Source organism: Opisthocomus hoazin, chromosome 1, assembly GCF_030867145.1.
Source record: "Opisthocomus hoazin isolate bOpiHoa1 chromosome 1, bOpiHoa1.hap1, whole genome shotgun sequence".
Lineage (NCBI taxonomy): Eukaryota > Metazoa > Chordata > Aves > Opisthocomiformes > Opisthocomidae > Opisthocomus > Opisthocomus hoazin.
The window spans coordinates 71580202-71603548 of NC_134414.1; the positions used below are offsets into that span (position 1 = coordinate 71580202).

The window sequence follows — 23347 nt, forward strand, 5'->3', positions numbered from 1 at the left end:
TCCAGCAAAGGCTGAGTTTGGCTAAGAATTTGATAAGACAAGTATGCTTCCCTGAATTAAGCCTTAGTGCTTTTCGAAATGCGTTGGCTGTGCTCTGTACACAGATGATGATATTTCAGTCTGTCTGCAGCATTATTTCTAGTTTATATACTATCAGATTCTAGTCTTGCTGCAGCGAGGTGATGCTATGGCAGGACTACAGATTTTGATTTTGGAGAAGACATAGTTTTGAGTAATGTCTCCTATAAATCTATTGGAGGTTTCAGTCTCTATGCTTCATTAGACTTTATCTTTTTAGTTTACTCTTTTTAGCCCCATAAATGTTACAAAAAACCACTTTCTGATAGAAAAACTAAACACCATTACTTATATTTAGAAAATAACTTAGTACCACCTGCGATATGTATAGCAGAGCTTGGTTTTCTGCCTGTAAAGTGGATACTTCTGCTGTCTTTTCACTGTTACAACCACATGTTAAATTGTACAAAATCACAAAGGGAGGGGGCTGGGGGGAAGCATGCTTGCTTGACCATACAGAAATTAAACATAAAGCAGCATTGTGATATTTAAGTGTGCTTTAAATGCCTCTAATTTAAAATGACCAGTGTAACTTTAGGTCTGTATTTGATAATCCTGTGCAGCTCTAACTCCTGCTCCTGTAATACCTATGAACACAGCATACCCAGATTTTGTATGTACAATGATGAAATGCTTCACTGCTTCAGTTTGGTTGTTATAGCACTTAAATTCTACATTTGACATTTTTCCTGTTTAAACACATTTTCAAAAATCTAAAAATGTTTTAAAAATACATGCTTCTCAAGAAGTATATATATACTATTGACAGAAATATCCATGAAACATCACATAACACATTTTCCACTTTTCTGGAAATTGTTGTTTTATTGTCTGAAGTAAAGTAGAAACACAGACAAAGTTAATGTTGCCTCAATACTTTGCATAAGTGAATAGGCCTGCCTTAGTTGTCATTCTTTTTCTGCAGGCATGTGATTAATGAACTGATTGAGACTGAGCGAGCATATGTGGAAGAACTTCTCTGCGTTCTTGAGGTAAAGATTAAATTTCACTGCAGCTGTTAGTGACTGTTTATCTCTTCCATTTCATGGATGCTCCTACATTTTCCGTATCACTGTAATGCCTCTACTTGTCCCGTTAAGCAGTGTGATCATTACATTTCTCTTCTCTCATCGTATTTTCTCAGAGGTAGGAATGTGCATTTTTTTCTAGCAATATTCATGTAACTAGGATTTTGTATTACAAAACACAAATTGCGCAGAAAATAAGATATGCCTAACTGTTTGGGTAGAACATAGTGAGACTTGTAATGATCATTAATTCCTGCAAAAGTTCATTTCAGAGTCTTGGGGAAACTCCAGGAAGGTCGTGTGTCACACAGGAATGTGAATCTGCTTGAAGAGAATGTCAGGGGAGAAACCTTGTTTCTTGCATCCCTCTTTGCATATCTTTCAAGTGATCTTCCAAATGTCTTGGGTACAACTGTGGCAACAGAGTGCTTTGTAACAACAATATCTTGATTTGAAATTATAAAGGAAGCAAAGGTGCTCCCTTTGCTCCACATCTGTGGAGGCACAATTGCGGTACTGCTGAGTTGCTGGTAGAAATATGTTGCAGTGTTAGGTGTTGTTCCTTAAGTTTATTAAGTCTTCAGACATGGATGTGTCATTTTGTTGTAGTCCAATTTGACTGTAGGAGATGAAGTTGCAGATAATTGAAGCTGAATTATTTTAATCGGGATGAACTGGAATTGACCCAAGTGGGCACTCTTGGTGTCCATGCCAACGTTAAGCTCCTAAATAGGAACAGTCTTAAGTTACGGACTGGGAGTGATAATTTCTGAGTACATACCTGCAAGTAACAGTACTGTACGAGGGTTTTGAACTCTGATTTTGCTTTTGCCTAGTTTGTGCTCAACTTCACGTTGCATTTATATCCTGAGTCCAGCCCAAGTGCTAGGCAGTGTTAATGACAGTAAGATGGTTGCACGTGGTGTGTGATAACAAAGCAAGGTAGCTCTGGTGTGGACCTTAAGGATCACTTTAGTCTCTGCTTTTGTATGCAGTGCTATCTGTAAAGTTCTGCTCATAAAATCAAGACTCAAATAGTTGGAGGATTTTTGGTCCTTTCTGCTGCTACTGGAGGGTTGTTGCAGGACCTTTGTATTCCTCTGGTATTACTCTTGCTTTGCATAGAATGTAGTGCAACCCCTTGTCTTGCTAGGCCAAGCTGTCTTTTATTTTTTTTGCCAAAGTGATAGACTCTCCAGTACTCTGACCGTGCCAGGCACACTTCTCTGTGCCTCCTTGCAGTCTGGGATTCATCTCCCTTCAACTTGGGAGTTTGGGTCTGCCAACAGTAAATTTGGATCAGATCCTTGCTGAAGTGTGCCTCATTGGCAGTATTCCAGCTTTTGAGTAATTCTAGTTATTAATCCATAGTTCTGGCTGTTCTCCCAGTTCTTTTGTTTCTCCTATTCTATTAATATTCCCATTTTTTTCCTGTAAAATAACCTGATACTGCTTTGTATGGACGGTGTCTCCTATTATGATGTCTTATTAAATTGTCATGCGTTTTCTCTCTGGTAAGGATTCCAGTAGAAGAAAACAAGGTAGTTACCAAGATTGGTTACTGGGAAACTGCTATAGCTGCCTTTATCCGCATTTGATAGTTTTCCTTTCATTAATAACCACAGTCATCTGTCTTTGAAATCCAGTAATTTTATTATAATATTGGTCTAGTCTATTTTTAGGTAATGTATTCTACTCCTTTTTCTATTTACTTCAATGCTTTTGGAACAGCTTTCAAAGGGAAGACTAAGCAAAGCCTTATATATTCTTAAAGAAAGATGAAATGATCCTGGTGGCTACTTGGAGTAGCTTTCCTCTTCCTTTCTTAAAACACAAGTACTGCATAGGTAGTAAAACATGAAGGGTTTTTATATTAAATTTTTAAAATAAGTATTATGTCAGCCTGAAGTGGAAAAAAAAAAAAATGTCAAAAACTTTTAGTCAATGCATGGATTTCATGCTTTTGTTCTTTCCAGATTCGAAAGTACTGAGCTCTGTCAGGTTTGTTTTCACCTCAGCTGGATTAGGTACCCCTTCTTTATGCCAGTGCAGGCTTTGCTGCTATCATCTTTACTTCAAGTGGAAATGAATCATTCTCTTCATGCATAGCTTCACTGCATCTAAACTGCGTGGTGGTCAGAGTTGTTCTTTCCCTGTTAATTTTTTTCACTCCATTTTATGTATATAATTTTTGTCTTTTTTAAGGCTATACCACTTTTTTTTTTTTTCCCTAGACTGTGTTTGCCTATTTGAGGGGAGAGATATGGGAGAGGGACTGATGGTTAGCTATCTGTGAGCTCCAGCATCTTTACCTATACCATTGTTTTTCCTTTTTTGTGGTGTTTTAGGAAACAATACCCAGATTTTTAAAGGAATGTTTCTGATTTTTATTAAAATCACTGTCCTATCTGAATGCTTGAATTCTTCAGGCTAGCTGACTTTACCAGCTACTTCTCATACTTTTTGTAGTTTGGACCTCACTTTGAAATTGAAAATCCTGGTTGTAGGTGCACTTGTGTTTATTCTTTCATTTAATTTGTCAGTTTATTATAATTCAGTGCAGTTTATTATAATCAATGTCACTAATGCAGTGATCGCCTTGTCTATGATAATTGTGGGGTGTTTTTTTTAACAAAAGAGAGAATCACAGAATCACAGAATCACAGAATCACAGAATAGTAGGGGTTGGAAGGGACCTCTGTGGGTCATCTAGTCCAACCCCCCCGCCGAAGCAGGGTCACCTACAGCAGGCCGCACAGGACCTTGTCCAGGCGGGTCTTGAATATCTCCAGAGAAGGAGACTCCACAACCTCCCTGGGCAGCCTGTTCCAGTACTCCGTCACCCTCAGAGAGAAGAAGTTCTTCCTCATGTTCAGACGGAACTTCCTGTGCCTCAGTTTGTGCCCATTACCCCTTGTCCTGTCACTGGGCACCACTGAAAAGAGCTTGGCCCCATCCTCCTGACACCCACCCTTCAGATATTTGTAGGCATTTATAAGGTCCCCTCGCAGCCTTCTCTTCTTCAGGCTGAACAAGCCCAGTTCCCTCAACCTCTCCTCGTAGTGGAGATGCTCCAGTCCCCTCACCATCCTTGTAGCCCTCTGCTGGACTCTCTCCAGTAGCTCTTCATCCTTCTTGAAGTGGGGAGCCCAGAACTGGACACAGTACTCCAGATGAGGCCTCACCAGGGCAGTGTAGAGGGGAAGGAGAACCTCCCTTGTCCTGCTGGCCACACTCTTCTTGATGCACCCCAGGATCCCATTGGCTTTCTTGGCAGCCAGGGCACACTGCTGGCTCATAGTTAACCTGTCGTCCACCAGGACACCCAGGTCCCTCTCTGAAGTAGGTTGCACAATCTTCCTTCAGTGCGTGTGCACTAAGAAAGCTGCTTACAGTTACAGGTACTAGAGCATTCTTGCAATTTTTTTGGTTGATTGGTTGGGGGTGCTTTGGTTGGGGTTGTGTGGGTTTTTTTCAGCATTTTGGGAGATGACTTAATCACAGATTAGTGACCTTGGGACCAGAAGAGAACAGTCCTGGGCTAAAGCCAGCTGTATGTGCTCTTTTCCTTATCTGCACCAGATACACAGAGAAGAGAATGCAGCCTTGTATGACAAATGGAAGATGTCAGAATCTAAAATTACAGCTTTTGGTACCAAAGCTAATGAAAATGTCTTAAAGATAGAATTTGCAGCTTGATGATTTCTGTTACCTGCAGAAATAACTACAGTTGGTTTGTTCCCTCATTCTGATAGCTAAGACTAGCACGAAGGTTTGCATGCGCACCGGAGTTGTGGCTTTAAACTCAGGTGTGTAAAGTCTAATGGAAAAAAGTACAAACTGTAATTTGTAAGGAGTGTGGGAATACATTGCCTTTGCTTGATGGCAAACTCTGCTTCATCTGTGTTTAACTAAAATTGCAGTAATTATTCATGTGTATTTCTAAAGATTATAGCTGTGTCTTACTGAACCAATGGAAAAACAGAATTTGTATACTTTTTTTCATGATTGATACTGAGTTATTTCTTTGCTATCTATCAGCCTGCAGGCAGACTGCCTTGTCAAATGAGATAAGTACTGCAAGTCAAGGGAGATAATTAGTGTGCCCCTCTCCTGTGTTGCAGGGGTATGCTGCAGAGATGGACAACCCCTTAATGGCTCATCTCATTTCACCAGAACTCCAAAATAAGAAGGATATCTTGTTTGGGAATATGGAAGAAATTTATCACTTTCACAACAGGTGAGGATTTGTATTCAGATCTAAAAATAGCATTTGAATGGGATTCTTATACTCTTCCTTTTAATCTGATCTAAATTCCTAAAAGATCCTTACTGAGACCCACCTGGCTATCTGGCATGTTAAAATTTGTATTGCATAGAAGATGAAAAAAAAAAATAGCTGCAAAAAATAAGCAAAGCTGTGTGAAAACTTATTCAAAAGTTTGCAGTACACAGGTACAGTTTTGCATTGTGGTCTTCTTCATGAAGAAAGATGTTGGGATCTGTTTACAAGCTAATTACAAGAAGGTTTGTTTGGTTTGGGGTTTCTTTTTTTTTTTTTCATGAAATTTGCTATGGAAAGTAAATTATTATTCTAAACCACAAATTCTCAACTCTTGTATTTGGTTGAGGCTGGTTAATTTTTGTGACCTCTCTCTGAAGTTTGAATCCTTGCTGCTAGAGAGGTATTTCTTCACAGGATAATATTTTATATTGGTAGAAAAGAGAAGTATTTTCAAGAAAAGTTAAGCAGATTAAACAGTTGTTTCTTATTCAGGCAAAACTAGACTGCAAGTTTTGTCACTGATTTTTTTTTTTTTTTGGTGGGTTTTTTTGGTCTGGGGAGATGGGGTTTAGTTCATTTGTTTACTTTGTGGTGTTTGGTAGTATTTGGAAGGAAAAACCAAACACTGTAAACTGTACAAATCCTGCTGCTGAATACATAAGGCGGGGAAAAAAAAGAAAAATCCCCCTTCTCAATCTTATACTTGGTATCAGTTGTAGCAACAGTAAGCTAAAAGAAATTGGTCAGAAAGTTTGTTTATTTTAATTTGCTATCCCTTTTTAAGTACATGATCTGGAAGAGCTTTAATTTTGTAGTACAGAATTGGAGAGGTAGTCAGAGAGGAACCTGATGAAACTCAACAAGGGCAAGTGCAGAGCCCTGCACATGGGGAGGAACAACCCCATGCACCAGTACAGGCTCGGGGTGGACCTGCTGGAGAACAGCCCTGTGGAGAGGGACCTGGGTGTCCTGGTGGACGACAGGTTGACCATGAGCCAGCAGTGTGCCCTGGCTGCCAAGAAAGCCAATGGGATCCTGGGGTGCATTAGGAGGAGTGTGGCCAGCAGGTCAAGGGAGGTTCTCCTCCCCCTCTACACTGCCCTTGTGAGGCCCCATCTGGAGTACTGTGTCCAGTTCTGGGCTCCCCACTTCAAGAAAGATGAGGAGCTACTGGAGAGAATCCAGCGGAGGGCTACGAAGATTATTAGTGGACTGGAGCATCTGTCCCATGAGGAAAGACTGAGGGAGCTGGGCTTGTTCAGCCTGAAGAAGAGAAGGCTGAGAGGGGCCTTATAAATGCCTATAAATATCTTAAGGGTTGGTGTCAAGAGGATGGGGCCAGGCTGTTTTCAGTGGTGCCCAGTGACAGGACAAGGGGCAATGGGCACAAACTGAAGCATGGGAAGTTCCATCTGAACATAAGGAAGAACTTCTTCACCCTGAGGGTGATGGAGCCCTGGACCAGGCTGCGTAGAGGGGTTATGGAGTCTCCTTCTCTGGAGATATTCAAGACCCGCCTGGATGAGGCCCTGTGCAGCCTGCTGTAGGTGACCCTGCTTTGGCAGGGGGGTTGGACCAGATGACTTACAGAGGTCCCTTCCAAGCTCTAACATTCTGTGATTCTGTAATTACAATTCTGTTTCCAAAAGTTTAGAAAAGGAATTGCAAGCACGTGAACATTTACTACAACTCTTTTTAACATGTGCTCTAAGAAAATCTTCTTCTTCACAGAATATTCTTGAGAGAACTAGAAAACTACATAGAATACCCAGAACTAGTAGGACGCTGCTTTCTGGATCAGGTATGTGTCATCTTTTTCTGGCATTCTGTTTATAAGCCCCTCTAAGACTGTAACATAAGAGTGATTTTCATGTAGTAATTACCACCACATCCCCTTTGTTCATCTTGAGCAGGTAACAGGCTGAGAATGCACATGTTAATTGAGAGTTGGGGATATTTTCCATTGTATGGGGTAATTAATTTTGTTAGAAAGAGCTACTACCTTGTTGAAAGAAAACTGCTTTATTGAAGTGGTAGTTAGGAAAACATGAAGAGGAGTCATGCACTGCATCATTTCATGTCACTATAAATGATTGGTTTACTTGGTTAGATTTCTTTACTGGATTTTTATTGTTGTTTTCTGTTTTTCTTTAATGAGTACACCTCAACAGAATAAGTCCACAATATTTTAATTCTGAAATTACAAAGCTATGACAGAACTAAACTTTTTTAATCTGGGATTTATTAAACAGTGAGTCTCCCCCATAGTATACCAAAGAGTAAATAGGAATCTGTTTATGGAAATCGATCTCCTGTTGTTGCTACCTATTTATGTGCTAAAACTCCTGGGAGGAGCCATCCCTCCCCATCCTATTTACTGGCTACATGCATGGAGATGCTGTTTCCTAAAACTGAGCGACAGAGGTACTTCTGTGCCTGCTGATTTCCTACCTAGTCTTTCCTTTATATCTATGGTGACTATGACATTGTCAACAGTTTTATTTCCTTTTGCTATCAAAAGGAAGTTGAAGTCCTGGTATTTAGTTGCTGAAGTGAGACGTGGCCACAAACTGCTTGGTTTACCGTAGTGCAACTCCCAGTGACAAACCCATTCTGTAGAAAGAAAAAAGGGCAAAGACTTTTAAAAAAGTTGCACAGAGGGACTCAAGGTCAGGTATTCATAGAAGTATTTTGATGTTGTAATAGAAATATATTTGTAAATATATTATATGCTTGTTTGCAAGGTGCTTAACATTCCACTGAAGCAAAAATTAACAGGAACATATTATTCTGATGTTCCAGGCACAAAATTAGCAGCCATTACAGAATCAGTGATTTTGAATAATTGCTTTTTGCTTGGGATGCCTCAAGGAATTGCATTTTTGTTGTTGTTTTTCTTACCCTTTTTGATTATGAAAAAGATTCTTCTGAACTTTGTCTATTAAAGTCACAAGAATTTATTGACTTCTTGCTTGTCCCCCCAATTTCAGATGGAAGATTTCCAGATCTATGAAAAATACTGTCAAAATAAACCTCGATCTGAAAGTTTGTGGAGGCAGTTTTCAGATTCTGTGTTCTTTCAGGTATGCTTGTTTGAGTCTCTAAAATATTGGGGAGGAGGTGGTTTGTTGTTTTGGTTGTTTTTTTTTTTTTAAAACTTCATTGTGTATGTCAAGAACAAATAACAAATCCTGATTAGCGTACTGATGAAATCCAACACTGATTACAGGAATGTCAAAGAAAACTCGATCACAAGCTCAGTCTGGACTCGTACTTGCTGAAACCCGTTCAAAGAATAACTAAATACCAATTGTTGTTAAAGGTATGTCTTACTAAACTATAACACTAAGTACATTTTGTGCATTTGTTTTTTTAAATGCTGCTTCTCTCATCCTGCTGGAGAGAAACCTAAAAGTTAGCGGACAGATGCATAAATCAAAATGGAGATAAATCCCAGTCTATCAGCTTTCAGCTCAGTTTTTTTCTCATTCAACCAAAAAAACTGCTAGTAGGCAGACAAATGTTACACAGAGACACCTTGTGCAACTGCTTGTGGCCTTATATTCCTGCCAGAGAAAAGAATGAAAATTTGACTGGGGGAAACAGAAGGACCAAGAAACCTTTGCAACAAAGAAAAAGAGTACTTGTTACTCATCAGTTATTGTTGCCTCGTCCATATTGCAAGAATTTGCCTTGCTGAGATCTAGGAAATGCGTTCTAGGAAATGTAATTAACTGAGTGTCTTGTATGATGTTTTTAGGAAGGATGCTGTTGTGATTCACTTAAACATGCTATTCTGAGAGAGCAAAATGAGCCATATAGGACTGTAAATTTTTAAGTTAATGTCTAAGGTCTGAAGCTGGCTTGCTTCAAGAAATATTTCCCACAGACACATGTTTCAATAATTGTATTTAACAATAGTTTAAAAAAACTACCTTGGACCAAATTTACTCTTGCATGAAAACTGAGCTGAAGTTTACAGCTTTTAATGAAATAATTACATTAAGCTTGTCTAAAGATAGGAGTACTAGAAAGGTTTTTGACTTAAAGTATCTTTACCGCCTGCAGTCCATGAGTAAATGCTTATGCTCGTACTATGACGTCTGTGGGGTTCCACATGAACTTGCAGCTATGTTTATCTGGATCAAATTGGAATATGCAGCTTCGCCAATAAGCCCTTAGTAGAAGGGATGCCTTTTTAGATGTGTAGACAGTGCTTAGTGCAGTAAGTTTAAGTCTGTTACTAGCATCGCAGGCCTCACCATAATTAAAATAATATATGAAATTTGCTTATTTTTTTACTTTTGTTCATCTCTAAAAAGTAACAAATATAAAAAAAAATCCTTTTGTTTGGTTGGGGTTTGGGGTGGGGTGTGGTTGGTTTGTAGGGGTTTCTTTAGCAATTGTTATGAAAAAATGTTTGCAAAGTTAGTCTTGTAAGATTCTTAGGCAGAGTTTACAAAACCTCTAGATGAACGAAATATATTTGGCTAATTAGCAGCAGAGATGAGAAACAAAACTTCAGGGTCTTCTGAGTTCTACCCAGAATTTAACCCACTAGCTTATATAGTATAAAAGTTTACTGGATAACTTTCAGAAGTGTTGAAATTTGAACATCCCTAGTTACTGCGGTTTCCAAAGCTAAGCATACTGTCACTCCCTGCCCATTCAGGAAATGCTGAAGTACAGTAAGAACTGTGAAGGTGCTGAAGATCTTCAGGAGGCATTAACTTCTATACTGGGTATTCTCAAAGCAGTTAATGATTCTATGCACCAAATAGCCATTACAGGATATGATGTGAGTAACGGTATTTTTAGTTACTTTTGAACTTATTTTCATTTATTTCTTAGATATATGTACAGCATACCCTATACTGTGTACTAATAATGAGAAGACTGTTTTACGAAAGATGCCTTTAAACTGAGTTGTGTAGTGAAAATAATGGAAAATGGATCTCTCTGTACTCTTCTGAAGTTTTCCTGCTGTGAATAATATTTTGCTCCTTCTACCCAAGTTTTCTTTCTTTGATCTACTTGACACTGTTAGAAACTGAAAATCATCATGAACAGTCTGGTTTAAGCTACTGCCAAATGGAAGTCACTACTAAGTTTTTATGTTTATGTGTAAAACTACATCCCAAACTTCCAGTTTAAAAAAAAAAAAAAAAAAAAAAAAAAAGACAAAAAAAAACCAAAACAAGACATAAGCTGCTTTGGAGCAGAGTTTGGGGAAAAAAAACCCCCAAACAACCAAATATGTGTATCGTGCCTGCCCCTCTCTCTATGTGTGGATCTCTGTGTATCTGCTACTGGTACTCTTGACTGTAAAACCCTGCCTGAACAATGTTGGGGAGAGAGAAAATAATGTGTAGAAGTCCAACACTGACTTTCTTACATTTCCAAGCCCAGCATAAACACTGATGTGAGAGATTACTTGGAATGACAGAATTCATAATGACCTGTTCAGAGTATGCATTTTAGTCTGACGTTATCTCTTTGTAGTAATAAATATCACTTTTTTTTGTTCCAGGGAAACCTGAATGAGCTGGGAAAGCTTTTAATGCAGGGATCTTTCAATGTCTGGACTGATCATAAAAAGGGTCACTCGAAGGTGAAAGATTTGGCACGCTTCAAGCCAATGCAGCGACACCTCTTTCTCCACGAGAAAGCAGTGCTGTTCTGTAAAAAGCGAGAAGAAAACGGAGAGGGATATGAGAAAGCACCTTCTTACAGCTACAAACACTCTTTGAATGTAAGACACCGAGCAGTCCAGTAAGGTCGAGGTGCCAAGGGCTTAGCCTGCAGCAGTACAATATTCTAGTTTTTTTGTCAGTGAAACTGTGTTGTGGTTTTGCATCGGGAACTTCACCCTTTCAGGCAAACCAAACCGGTGCTGCAGGTCCGTGTCACTTGGTGTTGCTGTCTGTTAGAGAGTCAGGGTAGGGGGAAACTATCCTTTGAGAAAATCCAAACTCCAAGCCTACTAGTCTAGCTGAATGGCAGTTGCATTAATCACACAGAAAATGCAATAATGAGTAGAGCAGGGTAGTATAAAATACATGTAAGATTTGGTGGTCTGAATTTCGAGAGAGAGACATCTTGTGGGTCAGTCTCAATTTAATGTACCTAAACCTTTCTTCCCTCCTAGGTAGCCAAGCTGACATAAAGCACTAAATCTCCTACATCCAACATGCACATCATGTGTTTTTAATTATTCTTTTCCTTGAACAAGAAGCCAAATATGGCTTTGATTTTCAGAAATAGGGTACCAAAGAATACCAGTAGCTGCCTGCTTCCATTGTTATCGTAATTACAATTCTGTTGTCTTGGCTTCCAGATGGCGGCAGTAGGAATAACAGAAAATGTCAAAGGGGATGCAAAAAAATTTGAAATCTGGTATAATGCAAGGGAAGAAGTTTACATCATACAGGTAAATAACATGCTGCTAAAAAAAAAAGAAAAGGGAAAAGGAGTGGGGGGAAGTCTAACTCTAAGAAGGTGGTTTTTTCGCTCTGTTATATCACTAATAGGCAGTGATGAGGAAATGGGGGGAAGGAACGACAAACACCAAAACACACCAGGTTAATTCATAAGGTAGTTTCTTAAATAATGTATTTGAATTGCAGAGTCTTCTGCGGTGAAAACAATAGTCACGTATTACAGTCTCCATGGGGATATTATATAGAGCATTACTCTTGTTCTCACTCGAGAAGGGGATGGCTTGGGAGACGGGCTTTGACTGTAGCACATGCACAGTATCTGCCTCAGCATGTACCCGTTGTCACAACTAGTTTCTGTTCAGTGAAGGACTGGAGAGGGAGCTCTGTCCCTCTTGAAGGATTCCTCTGAGGCTGTGCTTTAGCATGCAGTTCTTTGTGTAATAAGAATTCTATGCTTGATAGCTGATTGAATTTTTTTCTTGGGTAGGCACCAACCCCTGAAGTTAAAGCTACTTGGGTAAATGAAATAAGAAAAGTGCTGACAAGCCAACTGCAGGCATGCAGAGGTAAAATATTTTGGATCTATATGTGTTTTTTTTAATCTCTCTGAACTTCAAAACCTGCACAATATGTCTTCACTGTGAAGGACTGTAGAAATGAAAAGCTCAAAACACAAATCAATTTTAATAGTTCTTTTTCTTTCCCCCATTACAGAAGCTAGTCAGCACAGGACACTAGAACAAACACAGAGTTTACCTCTACCAGCATCATCTTGTGCAAGGTAAGTAAGTATGTTGTCAGATCAGCCTGGCTGCCTTGTAACTACACTAATACATCTAGTTTGCAGTTCTTCATTACTCCTACCCCTTAATATTGGCCCTTATGTTTAAAGGATTTTTTAGGTCTCTTCCTATTATAAAGCTATAAAGCTTGGGGTTTATACATCTCCAGAACTGTTAAACTGAGCAGCAGTGGCATGGGCTTTGCCAGTTGGTGGAGAACAGCACAGAAAAGTCATTTTCTGTGTCAGCCAAAATCCTGGTGGTATTATGGGTCTGTTTGTTGAACAGCTAATTATATACTTTACACCCCAGATAAGAGTTACATGCAGCAGCCTTTTCCTTGCTTCTCTGTTCTTTTGTTCTTTTCCTTTGCCTGTTTTTCTTTTTTTTTTTTTTTCTCTTCTCCTTTTTCGGTGTAATGTTATCTTCCTTTTTGTCTTTTTCAGGGCATTATCTTTTCTCTGTCCCTTGTTCTTGTCCTCCACTTTCCTTTTTTTTTTTTTTTTTTTAAAAAAAAAAAAAAAAAAAAAAAGCATGGATTTTCCCAGTGTCCCAAGTTCTGAGTCAAGATTTCTTCTTTTCCTATTTTATATCCTTCACCATACCACGCTGTATATTATTCTGCTCCCACCTGCTGTTCTGCCCTTCTCTGACGCCTCGTCAGAGGCAACGTATGGTTGCAGTCAGTTAGGGGAGTCTTTCCCCTTTGTATGTGCTGGTGGTCTTTCTATGCACAGTCACCATGACTTCTTCAATCCTGCAAGGTATGATCTGGGAATTAGCTAAGAAATAGTTTTCAGCCTATACATCTGTATGTAAAAGGCAGCCCGTGACCAAAGGTCATCACCCCTGTTCAGATCCAAGTTTGCTGGAGATGGATTGATTGTCTTAACTTCTTCCAATAAACAGTCCCTCACGGAACCACATCAGAAACACCAAAAAAATGGAGGAGAGAAAATCTGATCTCGCAAGTCTAGAAGGCTATGGCACCACAATAGCACCGAAGTACCCCGAGAAAGGCAAAGGTGAGTTTATGTGTATGCATTGTTATCTTTAACTGCGAAGAGCATGCCTGCACTGCTGTTGCACAGGCAGATCCACCAGCAGAGTAGCCACGGTAGTGCAGGCAAACACAGCGTTACACCTGAACGAGCAGGGCTCTGCTGCTTTCAGCTCTAAGGCAGCGCACCCACAAAGTGCTGCCCACGCTGCACCGACGTGCTGGCCACATCTGCGCTTAGCTTGGGGTTTCTGTGTTCCACTGTGCAGTGTGGAGAGGCCCAAAGCCACCTCGATGAAGGGTAGCCAAAAGGAGGTGGGAACTGCAGGTTATGAGGCCGGAGTCTGCAATAGGTCTCCTTTTATAGCTGCCTAGCTCCTCAGGTTTCTCTTCTCTGCATAGATTTCTTTGCATTATCTCTTCTGAAGAGTATTATTTTTCTCTTGAATTCTGGTTCCCATCAAGGAGATTTTTTTACTAGACCAGTGGCAATACGAGCCCCTGCACAGTGAGAACAATTGGCCACTTGGGTTATTCTGTTGTACCGGGACTTACAGTTGTCCTTCCTCACCCTGACGTGCCAGTTCCCTGGCAGGGCTGTGAACGATCTTTTGCCTTGACCTTTTCATGGCCTTCTCCCCTTTCTTTGTATCTCTCTCTTCCTTTGTAGATGACACTAGCTCTACCTCAGAATGCTCTGTACTGTCAAAAAAAGCGCTTTACGCTGCAGGGCTTTACTAACCTCAAAAGTCAGAAAGGTAATTTTCTAAAAAAGTTAGATCGTTTTCTGTTTAAGGCTGTAATTGAAGCATCACTTTGTGTGTGCGTGTGTGAGTAGTGTAACAGGTTGTCAGTGTGTACACTAGCTTGTTCTCCTAAGTTCAAGGTAGGTTCCTGAGCCACTGACCCTGGCAGGGAGATTTCAAGAGAAACCAGCTCCAGAGTGGGAGAGGGAGATACAACTAGGAAAACCGGAGCTGTTGGAGATGCAAGGGAAAGAGTGCAGTTTCCAAGGCCTCCAATCTCATTGATGCGGCCAAGGCAGGAGTTTATAGTGCCCTATTCCTGTAGGAAAACTAGAGGAAGGAAGTTGTTTTCAGATCAGATACCTGGCCTGCTTCTAGCTTCAGTGGATCTGCCCCAAATGCGCCTGTACTTGGCAAAAAGGAATCAAGGTTTTCTAGAATGTTTCTGTAGTAGCATCCTTGCTAACAGAACTCTCAAAGCATGGCTACAGCAGAATGCGTATGACAGTCGTTTTGCTGGACACAAAAATAAATAAGTATTTCCTTATGTATCCAGAAATGGTCTTTACTTTTTTTGCTAAAACAGGCAACAGGACTCTGAGATCTTTCTTGCTTCCTCCTGCCAAGTAATCACACTGGTACATTCAATTCTTGCTTTGAACAGTCTGAATTGCATTAAGATAATGGCACTTGCTCAAGAGCATGCCCAAGCATCTTTTCAGAATGCCTTTTTAAAACCTGATTACCTTTGAGTTCTTTCTGGAGAGACTCTAGGGTTGCGTATCTAATGCTAATGAGGTGAGCACTAATATCCCATGCTTGCCTTGACAGAAACTCCACCTCCTTCTGCTAAAAGCCAGACATTGCCAATGATCCTTCTTACAGGACCAGGTATTGCTGTAGCACTAGATGTATATAAAAATGATTGCTTAATTTGGTAATTTCAATTTTAGACAAACATTAATTGTATTCAATTGATGTCTAGTTCATTTAGAAAAGTTTACATATACTTTCATCTATTACTGTAAAATAGATTTGTCCATTTATATTCAAATAACTACATGCAAATAATTAATTTCTTCTGCTGTAACTGACCAATGACAACTAAAATTAGAGTAATTGCAGGAATCCATTTGTTTTCCAGTGTAAACTCAAAGGTATTTAGCATGCAATCCACCTATTCTCTTTTTTCCTGTTCTTCAATATCTCTCCTCTGTGTTTTTTGCCTATTCATCCTCCTGCAGCTTCTCCTACCAGTCCTGACACAAAAGCTAAACGGCATGAAGTAGTGAGTGACCCAACTCCTTTTGGTTTAAGAGGTAGAGTGATACCACATCTTGTACTCCACAAATATCCACACATCCCTCATGTCATGTGTTACATCAGAGCGCTGGGGGCACCTGTATGATGCTGTTGCTTGCAGCGGGGTTGATATCAGCTAGTTTTTCCAAGTAGGTCTGTCAGCTTCTGTATATACTGTTTTTGACAACACAACTGGTTGAAGTTTTACCTTGGCATTGAATAAAGTAACATATGGCTAACTAGTTTTTGGGAGAGGACAGTGGGAAAGGGATGTTCTGCTGAAGAAATAACTGGAAGCTGGATGTTTAGTGGAAATAGAGGCATCCAGTTGCTATGAGACTCTTGGTATTCCAGTTACATCCTACTGTCACTGTGCCCACTGGGGAGAGGATTTAACTTTTTAAAAAAAGGAAGAAGAAAAAAAAATCTGAAACAATGTACTCTAGTTGGAGTGGGGGTCATCAGTGTCATGTGGAGTTTCCATTGTAGATCTGCATCTATTACTGTAGTCACAGTCCTGTTGCATCTGTCTTTGGGTGATAGTAGGCAATTTTTACCACCTTGTGAGCCCCAGACAATTTAAGCGAGCCCCTTGTAGCAGTTGGCCTCCTGTCCTCCCAACCTATAGCTAAACAAAGAATGAAAAAGCATTTCTGGTAAATGATCCATTTCTAACCAGCGAGGCTGTTGGTGAAGGCTGGAGTACAAATTCCTGGGGCTAATTAACTAGAGAGTACAAGGAAAACAGTCCTTCTTTTCCTGACTCTCTTTCTACCACTATCCCTTTTAGAAAATATTATTCTAAAGATGAAGCTGTTTCAAGCCCTACTATCCTCCTCCTCTCCAGGTTTCCACAGCCTTTGTGTTTGTCTCACCTGTGGAAACGATGCAGGTTCAGCTGCTGTGCTGGGGAAACTCTGCAGCACCATTCACCTTGTCTGAGCAGCAGGCAATGTAATCCCAGGCCAGGCACGTGCAGAAACTCCACAAGTGCGGATATGGGATTTATGAGGTTAATTTTTCTGCAAGTAGCAGTCAGACTTCTGAGATCTCCAGGTACCATGGAAATCCTGAGGGCCTGAAAATGCTATCGGAAAGCAAAAGGTGTTTTGGCGCCTTTTCCAGGGATGCTGAAATTTTCCAGGGTGGAGAGTCCTTGATCATTGCTAGTTTGCAGTGAAATTGTTGGGTCCTCGGAACAGACTTGTCTGATTTGCTGTCCTGTCCAACAGCCTCTCACTTCATGAAACCACTAAGCCAAGTAAATTAATTAAAAACATCCAGTAACTCCCCTTTCTGTCTTGCACCTTCGGTCTCTGTTCTGACATTTTATCTCTTCTTCCCCAACCCAGAGGGATAAGCAGGAAGCTGACCCAGGCATTTCAGCATGAAACTACGCCAGGTGATGGTCACAGCTCCTTGGTGCAGAGTGCATTGCCCCAGCTCGTTTCCTTTCACTGCTGTATTGCTCTGACTTAGATCATAGCGAGCTCAAGGAAATTGAATTGGTGGCAGAATTGCATCTTGCAGATAGATCCTGTCTCTGTGAAGAAACCTGTGGGCTCATTTTCTGAAGAGAAGCACTTAATGAATTCTTGGCTTTCCTGGCACCATCAAATCTAAGCTCATTTCTGCATAACCTTGCTTTATCTCAAGACTGTCTGCTGTTTTCTGACGTTTCTTGCCTTTATAGGGAGCTCTGATTTAGTCACACTGTGCAGAATACACACGTGCACATTGAATATGCATGCATAATTTTGGTGCCTGTAGTTAGCTAGTATGAATATGACCATCGTGGCCACTTTCCCTCCCTGCCCAGAATCAGATGGGCTTTTACATGGACTTAATAGTGGAATGCCAGCTTGCATGAGGAGTCAGAGTGCTGTTGCTATGGGAGGGTCAGGCAGGCCTGCTCTTACCCACATCAGCACAATATATGAAAACAAAGAGGCTGAGGAACAAGAGCTGTTACCCAAAATGTTCCAGATGAGCAGGCCAGTGAGTATGATGCTACAAGCGGAGCAATTACAGTGATTTTGCACTTGTTGGTTCCGTTTCTTACGAGGGCTTGGAACAATTAGGAGAAGCCAAGTTTTCTTCTGTTGCATTGTTCTTAACTTCGAAGTAACTGAAAGGGTTTCAGCTGTGTCCCATGAGCCAACTATAAGATGTGAGTTTCAAAGGAAATGTTCATGGAATACAGCAGGAATTTATTGCTCGGTTTCTTCAGAGATGGAAGTGCATTCTTAACCCTGGACAGGGCCAAATGGGTCAGTATTTCTAGCCTTGTGCAGATCATCCAGCAGCGTCGGTGAGCTAAAAGTCCCAGTCTGTTTGGTGTGCTCTGGGCGTGATTTCTCTGTACAATTCTTAGCCTGCTTTGGCTTTACTCTGACAACACTCAGGTTTTTTCCTAAATGCACTGGCATGACCAGCCATGCAACAAATGCCTTGGAAGCAGTGAAGAGCAAAAATGCTGGTGCTTTCTCAACTAATAGTTACATAAAAGTTGGGAGGTGTGTTCTTCCTTTCATTCTTTTCATTGATTTTCATTGTTGTTATCAGTTGGTTTGAACCAAAGTCTTACTTACAAATATTTATTTGTCCCTTTTTATCATGACTTTTTTCATTATAAGCTCGACACATTTATTGGCACCTGCTGACCTTAGTGAAAAGCACACCACTATTAAAACTTACTGTAGCTTACTTGGAAAAGGATTTTGTGCACGCTGGATATGATTCAGCTTTGTAAATATATGAACTGCTTCACCCTGAGAGAGAAAAGCAACAGCTGGCAATAAATGACAGGCAGGAGATTGTTCTTGTGGTGCTTGGTGCAGTGACTTAACACTAAGATAATTCAGTGTGATTAAGTAATCCTTGTGCCTGAATGCCCTTAAATAATAAGCTGCTTCGTTAGATGAAGTACAGGGTGCCTGTAGCTTATGTTGAATTTCCCGACAGCTTTAAGTGCTCAACAGTTTGAACGAAGCTATGTGCATCCATCCCCTGTTCCAGCAGGCTGGTGAAATTGCTTTGGGTGACAGCCCTGGGTGTTCATTCTGTTCCCACAGAGTGCATGCTCCTGTCTTCTGCCTCCTCCCAAGAAAGACAGTAGTATCTGTCCATCATTCATCTCTGTATAAGGGAGAAATAACTTCTTTTTAGTTGGGAATTTGCATTCTTTCCATCTGTTTCCCTCTAAATAAATCCAAAGGGCCAAATTCACTGCCACAACTCCACTTATTCTGATGGAATCAGGCCAACTTTTGCCAGCTGTGAATTTCACCCAGTGGCTGTAATAACTTCCCCATGTACGGTTTTCTCCTGTTTGTGTTGATCACCTAAGAGCTTTCCAGTGGGAAGAACGTTTCTCCCAGTCAGTGGTTTTAACTGCTGCAAAGTCAACTGATGGCTGTTTGTTCCCCAAGGCTGGGCTAAAACAACTCATTCTCTTGATGCATCTGAAGAAAATGATGGCTGGTCTAGTGCTGAAGATCCGCTGAATTCTTCGGATGCAGAGGAAGAAGGAGGAGGAGGAGGCGAGATGAAGCTGGTAAGCAGAAATTATTTCCTCTTGAGCTAAGTAAATGTTATTGATGCATTGTGTGAGGCAGTAGGTAAGAATGCTTTTGAAGCTTTCGGGTAGGAAAGTGTCTGCCTTGAAATCCTCAGCTGGGCAAAATTCCTGGGGGAATGGAAATTACGCCCTTCTCTTCAATCAGCCTTGTGTTTGTGCCTTGGGAAAGTCTGTCTGTGCCTTTGTGTACCTGCAGACTAGTGAGACTGTGGCTGCTTAGGTCGTAGTACAGAAGTCATAGTATCATAGAACGCTTTGGGCTGGAAGGGGCCTTTAAAGGCCATCTAGCCCAACTCCCCTCCAGTGAGCAGGGACATCTTCACCCAGACCAGGTTGCTCAGAGCCCCGTCAAACCTGGCCTTGAATGTTTCCAGGGGTGGGGCATCTACCACCCCTCTAGGCAACCTGCCCCAGTGTTTCACCCACCCTCATCATAAAAAATTTCTTCCTTACATCTAGCCTGAATCTACCCTTTTTTAGTTTAAAACTATCACCACTTGTCCTATCACAAGAGGCCCTGCTAAAAAGTTTGTCCCCAACTTTCTCACAAGCCCCCTTTAAGTACTGGAAGGCTGCTATAAGCTCACCCCGGAGCCTTCTCTTCTCCAGGCTGAGCAGCCCCAACTCTTTCAGCCTTTCCTCACAGGAGAGGTGCTCCAGTCCTCGGATCATTTTTGTGGACCTACTCTGGACCCGCTCCAACAGCTCCATGCGCTTGTTGTGCTGAGGGATCAAGCGATGATACACTCAGCTACCAAGTCAACAGACTTCCACACATGCATCATGTCACCAGTTTGCCAGTTTGGTTTTGTGGGGTTTTTTCCTTTTGATTTTTTTTTTTTTTTTTTTTTTGGTAGAGATTTGAATTAATTGTTGTAATGGAAACATTTCAGTGAATGTTTTTCAGGGTGTGAGAATTCATGTACTGAATTTGCATGTAATGGAACAGCAAAGTTTTGCTGCCTCTCAGCATGTATACTTACACTGTCTTCAGCATGCATGTGCATGAGAAAGGAGGGAAAAGGACTATAATTTCATGACAAAAGCTGCAAAATACCTGAAAGTACTCAATAGAAATAATTTGTCTGTTTTTCCTCTGTGTGCATTTAGACTCCTGGTAAATATACAGTTGTGACTGATTATGAGAAAGGAGTTTCTGAAGAATTTACAGTGAAAAGTGGAGATCTAGTTCAACTGATTCGTGAAGGGGAGGATGGACTTTGGTACGCAGATCTGTGTTTGGAAATTTTTATACGCAGAACTGTGTTTGGAAGGGAGATGTTCAGGGCAAAACTTTTAAAGGCATCAAATGAAACAATCTGACTTTTTATTGTCTATAATTTTTTTAGGTATGTAAAGAACCTGAGCACTGGTAGAGAAGGTTGGATCCCAGCAAACAATCTGCTGATGCTCATCGGCAATTCAAAATCAGCTCAATCTTTAAGCAGCTCTGGTAGGCTACTTATTTTAAATGATACGATTGTCTCTCTGAAGATTCCTGTTATGAAAGAACGTTGTTAAAAGCAACAACCATATAATATTTTATTGTGTTTGGTTTTTTTTCTTTTCCCTTTCCCAGAATCGGGCACTGCCTCCAGCACTTTGAGCACGTCATCAAGCTGCAGTGACAGCTGCAATGCCAGCAGCACCAGCTTCTCGGACATTAAGGGCTAACATTAAATTTTCACCCCACCTCCACGGAAGGTAAATCCAGAGTTTGTCTTTTTGTGCAGAGTTCTGGACGTCGGACTCCAGCGGAGAGCCACCAGTTCCGTGTTGCCAGCTTGGAGTATTTTCACTGGTGATTTTTACAGGTTCTCCCAGAAGATCCCAATGAAAGTGCGTGGAATGTGAAGTTGTAAATAAAAGTGAAAGGATTTGAAATAGGGTCTTGTAGAGGCTTCTGCTCTGAAGTCTGAAGCTGCAGAGCTGTTAGCATAAAACACGCTTTCTCATTGATATGCAGTCAGGTTCCTGCAGAACTGTATTGTTTCATAACAGCCAGAACCTGAGTGTGAGCAAACAAAACGTGTTGTGCTAAATCCTTTTTGTAAACTAATAACATAGCAATCACTGTCCAGGGATAGGTATGAGGAAAATCAATCAGAGTTTACAATTTCTCCTCCCAAAAAAACCCTTTCTCCAAGGACGTACCTCGGTCAGTGCAGTGGATGGGACTCTTACAGCAACCAGGAAGAAGGTTTAGTCCAGCCTTTTCTCTTCTCTTGGGTCTTCAGGATATTCTTCCGCTCGCTAGAGACTGGGATGCAGACATGACCTATTCACTGACCACAACAGCATCAAAAGCAACTATTATTTTATCCTTTCCAACCTTTTAATGATGTGTGCAGTGGAATAGCTGTTTTCTGAGGTATTTTGGCCTCACAACCAAATTCTTTACCAAGATTACTGTGTTTACATAGCCTTGGCAAATTAGTAGTATCTTCTTTCTTATGCAGGTGCACAATGAAACACAAATGTTCTTATTCACTGATTTCTTAATAAATGGTAATTGCATGTTTACCTTCAGCTCTCACAATTAAAGTGCAGTTACAGGCAAAGGAAGCTATTGTGTCTGCACTATGGGTCAAGAGCCTCCCTTCAGACAAACCTACGAGGGCTAGAAATCAGACACTTTTAGTCAGTAGTGTTTATTGCAGATTAATTCAAAAAGAAAAAAATAATGACAGTTTTTATATAAAAGGGGAGCAGGGGAGAAAAAAATCTTTATTAGTCAGATTTATGCTACAGACAAGTATTTTAAATTTTTTTTAAAGGGTGATGCTAAACTTGCCATTTTTCAAGGTATGATGTAAGCCAATCTTGTAAGTTTTCACCTTGTCAGACGTTCTTTGCACAGCATTCTTGCAAACAGTCCAAAACTGTGTGCATGTATGGAATACTATACTCATTCCTGTCCATCTCTTGAATATTTTTACTTCTATGAAAATAGGTTTTTAACTGATTCATGTACAATACTAGTTAAAAGTAACGTGGACATTAAGCGCATAACTTTTCAGAAGGACTAAGCGCAGCAGATATGGCAACGGGAACTGCTGTTAATCATCAGACCCTCTGATGGCTGAGCCCCAAAGTCTCTCTTTATGCCAGAATTTTGTATTTTAGAGGTTGCAGCTTATGAAACTTAAACAACAAATACTCTAAAGAATGATCTTACTCCTGGGTTGCAAAAGCAACCTTACCCCAGACGCAATCAAAGTGCAGCTGACCACGGTCAGTACAAATTCAAACATATATACACACACATATTTATGCACATATATATGTGCGTGTGTGTATGTGTGTGTGTAGATATGTATATGTGTGTAGATATAATGTATCAATGTACAAGATGTATTTATAGTCTTCATGCTGCTGTGTCACTTCACAATTCATAAATACTTATGTTTCTTGCAATACTGCAATATAAAGGCTCGATCAGGGTTTTACTTCAGGCATCTTTTCCAATGCAGAAATCCTCAGATTTTTTTTTTTTTAATGATCCCATATAATACTGTGCTGACCAGGAATATGTAGTCTGATATTTAACAATGGAATGGCAACGTGAGATTCGGCTTTTCTTCATCTATGTGAGTTATTTTGTAAATTATCTGTAACATAATTTACTTGTATATTGCTGTCTTTGCTAGAATGAGACTGTCTTTTCATTTCTCCCCGCAGCCTCATTTGTGTTATTTCAATGGTTTTCTCCACATCATTGCACTTTAATACAACCCATTTCACCGTTTCCTTTTTTATTGCTGTTGTGAATTAAAGGTTCCAAGTCAGAGGTCTCTATTGTAATTATGAAAATTTGAATAAATTTCAGCACTTCTCGCTGAATGCCTTTATATAGACATGCTCTGTGTTTTATTTTGTCTCGCAGTCTTCAAAGCTTCTTACGGGTATCACATGAAAACGGAGATAGGCTGAAGGATTTGGAACAGAAAACTGTTGCTTGTCAGGATCTGTGTGTTCCAGTCCTCTGCCTCCTCATTTTGGACCATCTCAGAAAAACACCATTTTACCCTTGTGATCCTGTCTTACTTACCTGGCACTGGGGGATTAGAGCATGCCTGCAGGCCAGGGCTTAAAACTGAAAGCCA

The 23347-nt window shown here is 40.5% G+C and overlaps 1 protein-coding gene across 17 annotated transcripts in view; it reads left to right on the top strand.

Annotated features, from left to right (window-relative positions):
• Positions 1–23098, top strand: part of MCF2L (MCF.2 cell line derived transforming sequence like) — a 165421-nt gene extending 142323 nt beyond the window's left edge. For 10 of the 17 annotated variants that reach the window (XM_075424948.1, XM_075424957.1, XM_075424983.1 and 7 more), the window contains 17 exons: positions 1004–1070; positions 5231–5346; positions 7123–7192; positions 8382–8474; positions 8621–8713; positions 10064–10189; positions 10922–11143; positions 11729–11821; positions 12319–12397; positions 12546–12612; positions 13523–13638; positions 15191–15250; positions 15604–15678; positions 19093–19217; positions 20352–20464; positions 20591–20694; positions 20821–23098. In XM_075424948.1, the coding sequence (XP_075281063.1) occupies positions 1004–1070; positions 5231–5346; positions 7123–7192; positions 8382–8474; positions 8621–8713; positions 10064–10189; positions 10922–11143; positions 11729–11821; positions 12319–12397; positions 12546–12612; positions 13523–13638; positions 15191–15250; positions 15604–15678; positions 19093–19217; positions 20352–20464; positions 20591–20694; positions 20821–20915 (1714 nt within the window). In that variant the 3' untranslated portion in view covers positions 20916–23098. The other 7 variants (XM_075425004.1, XM_075425031.1, XM_075425030.1 and 4 more) reach the window with 4 other exon arrangements.
• The last annotated feature ends 249 nt before the right edge of the window (positions 23099–23347 follow it).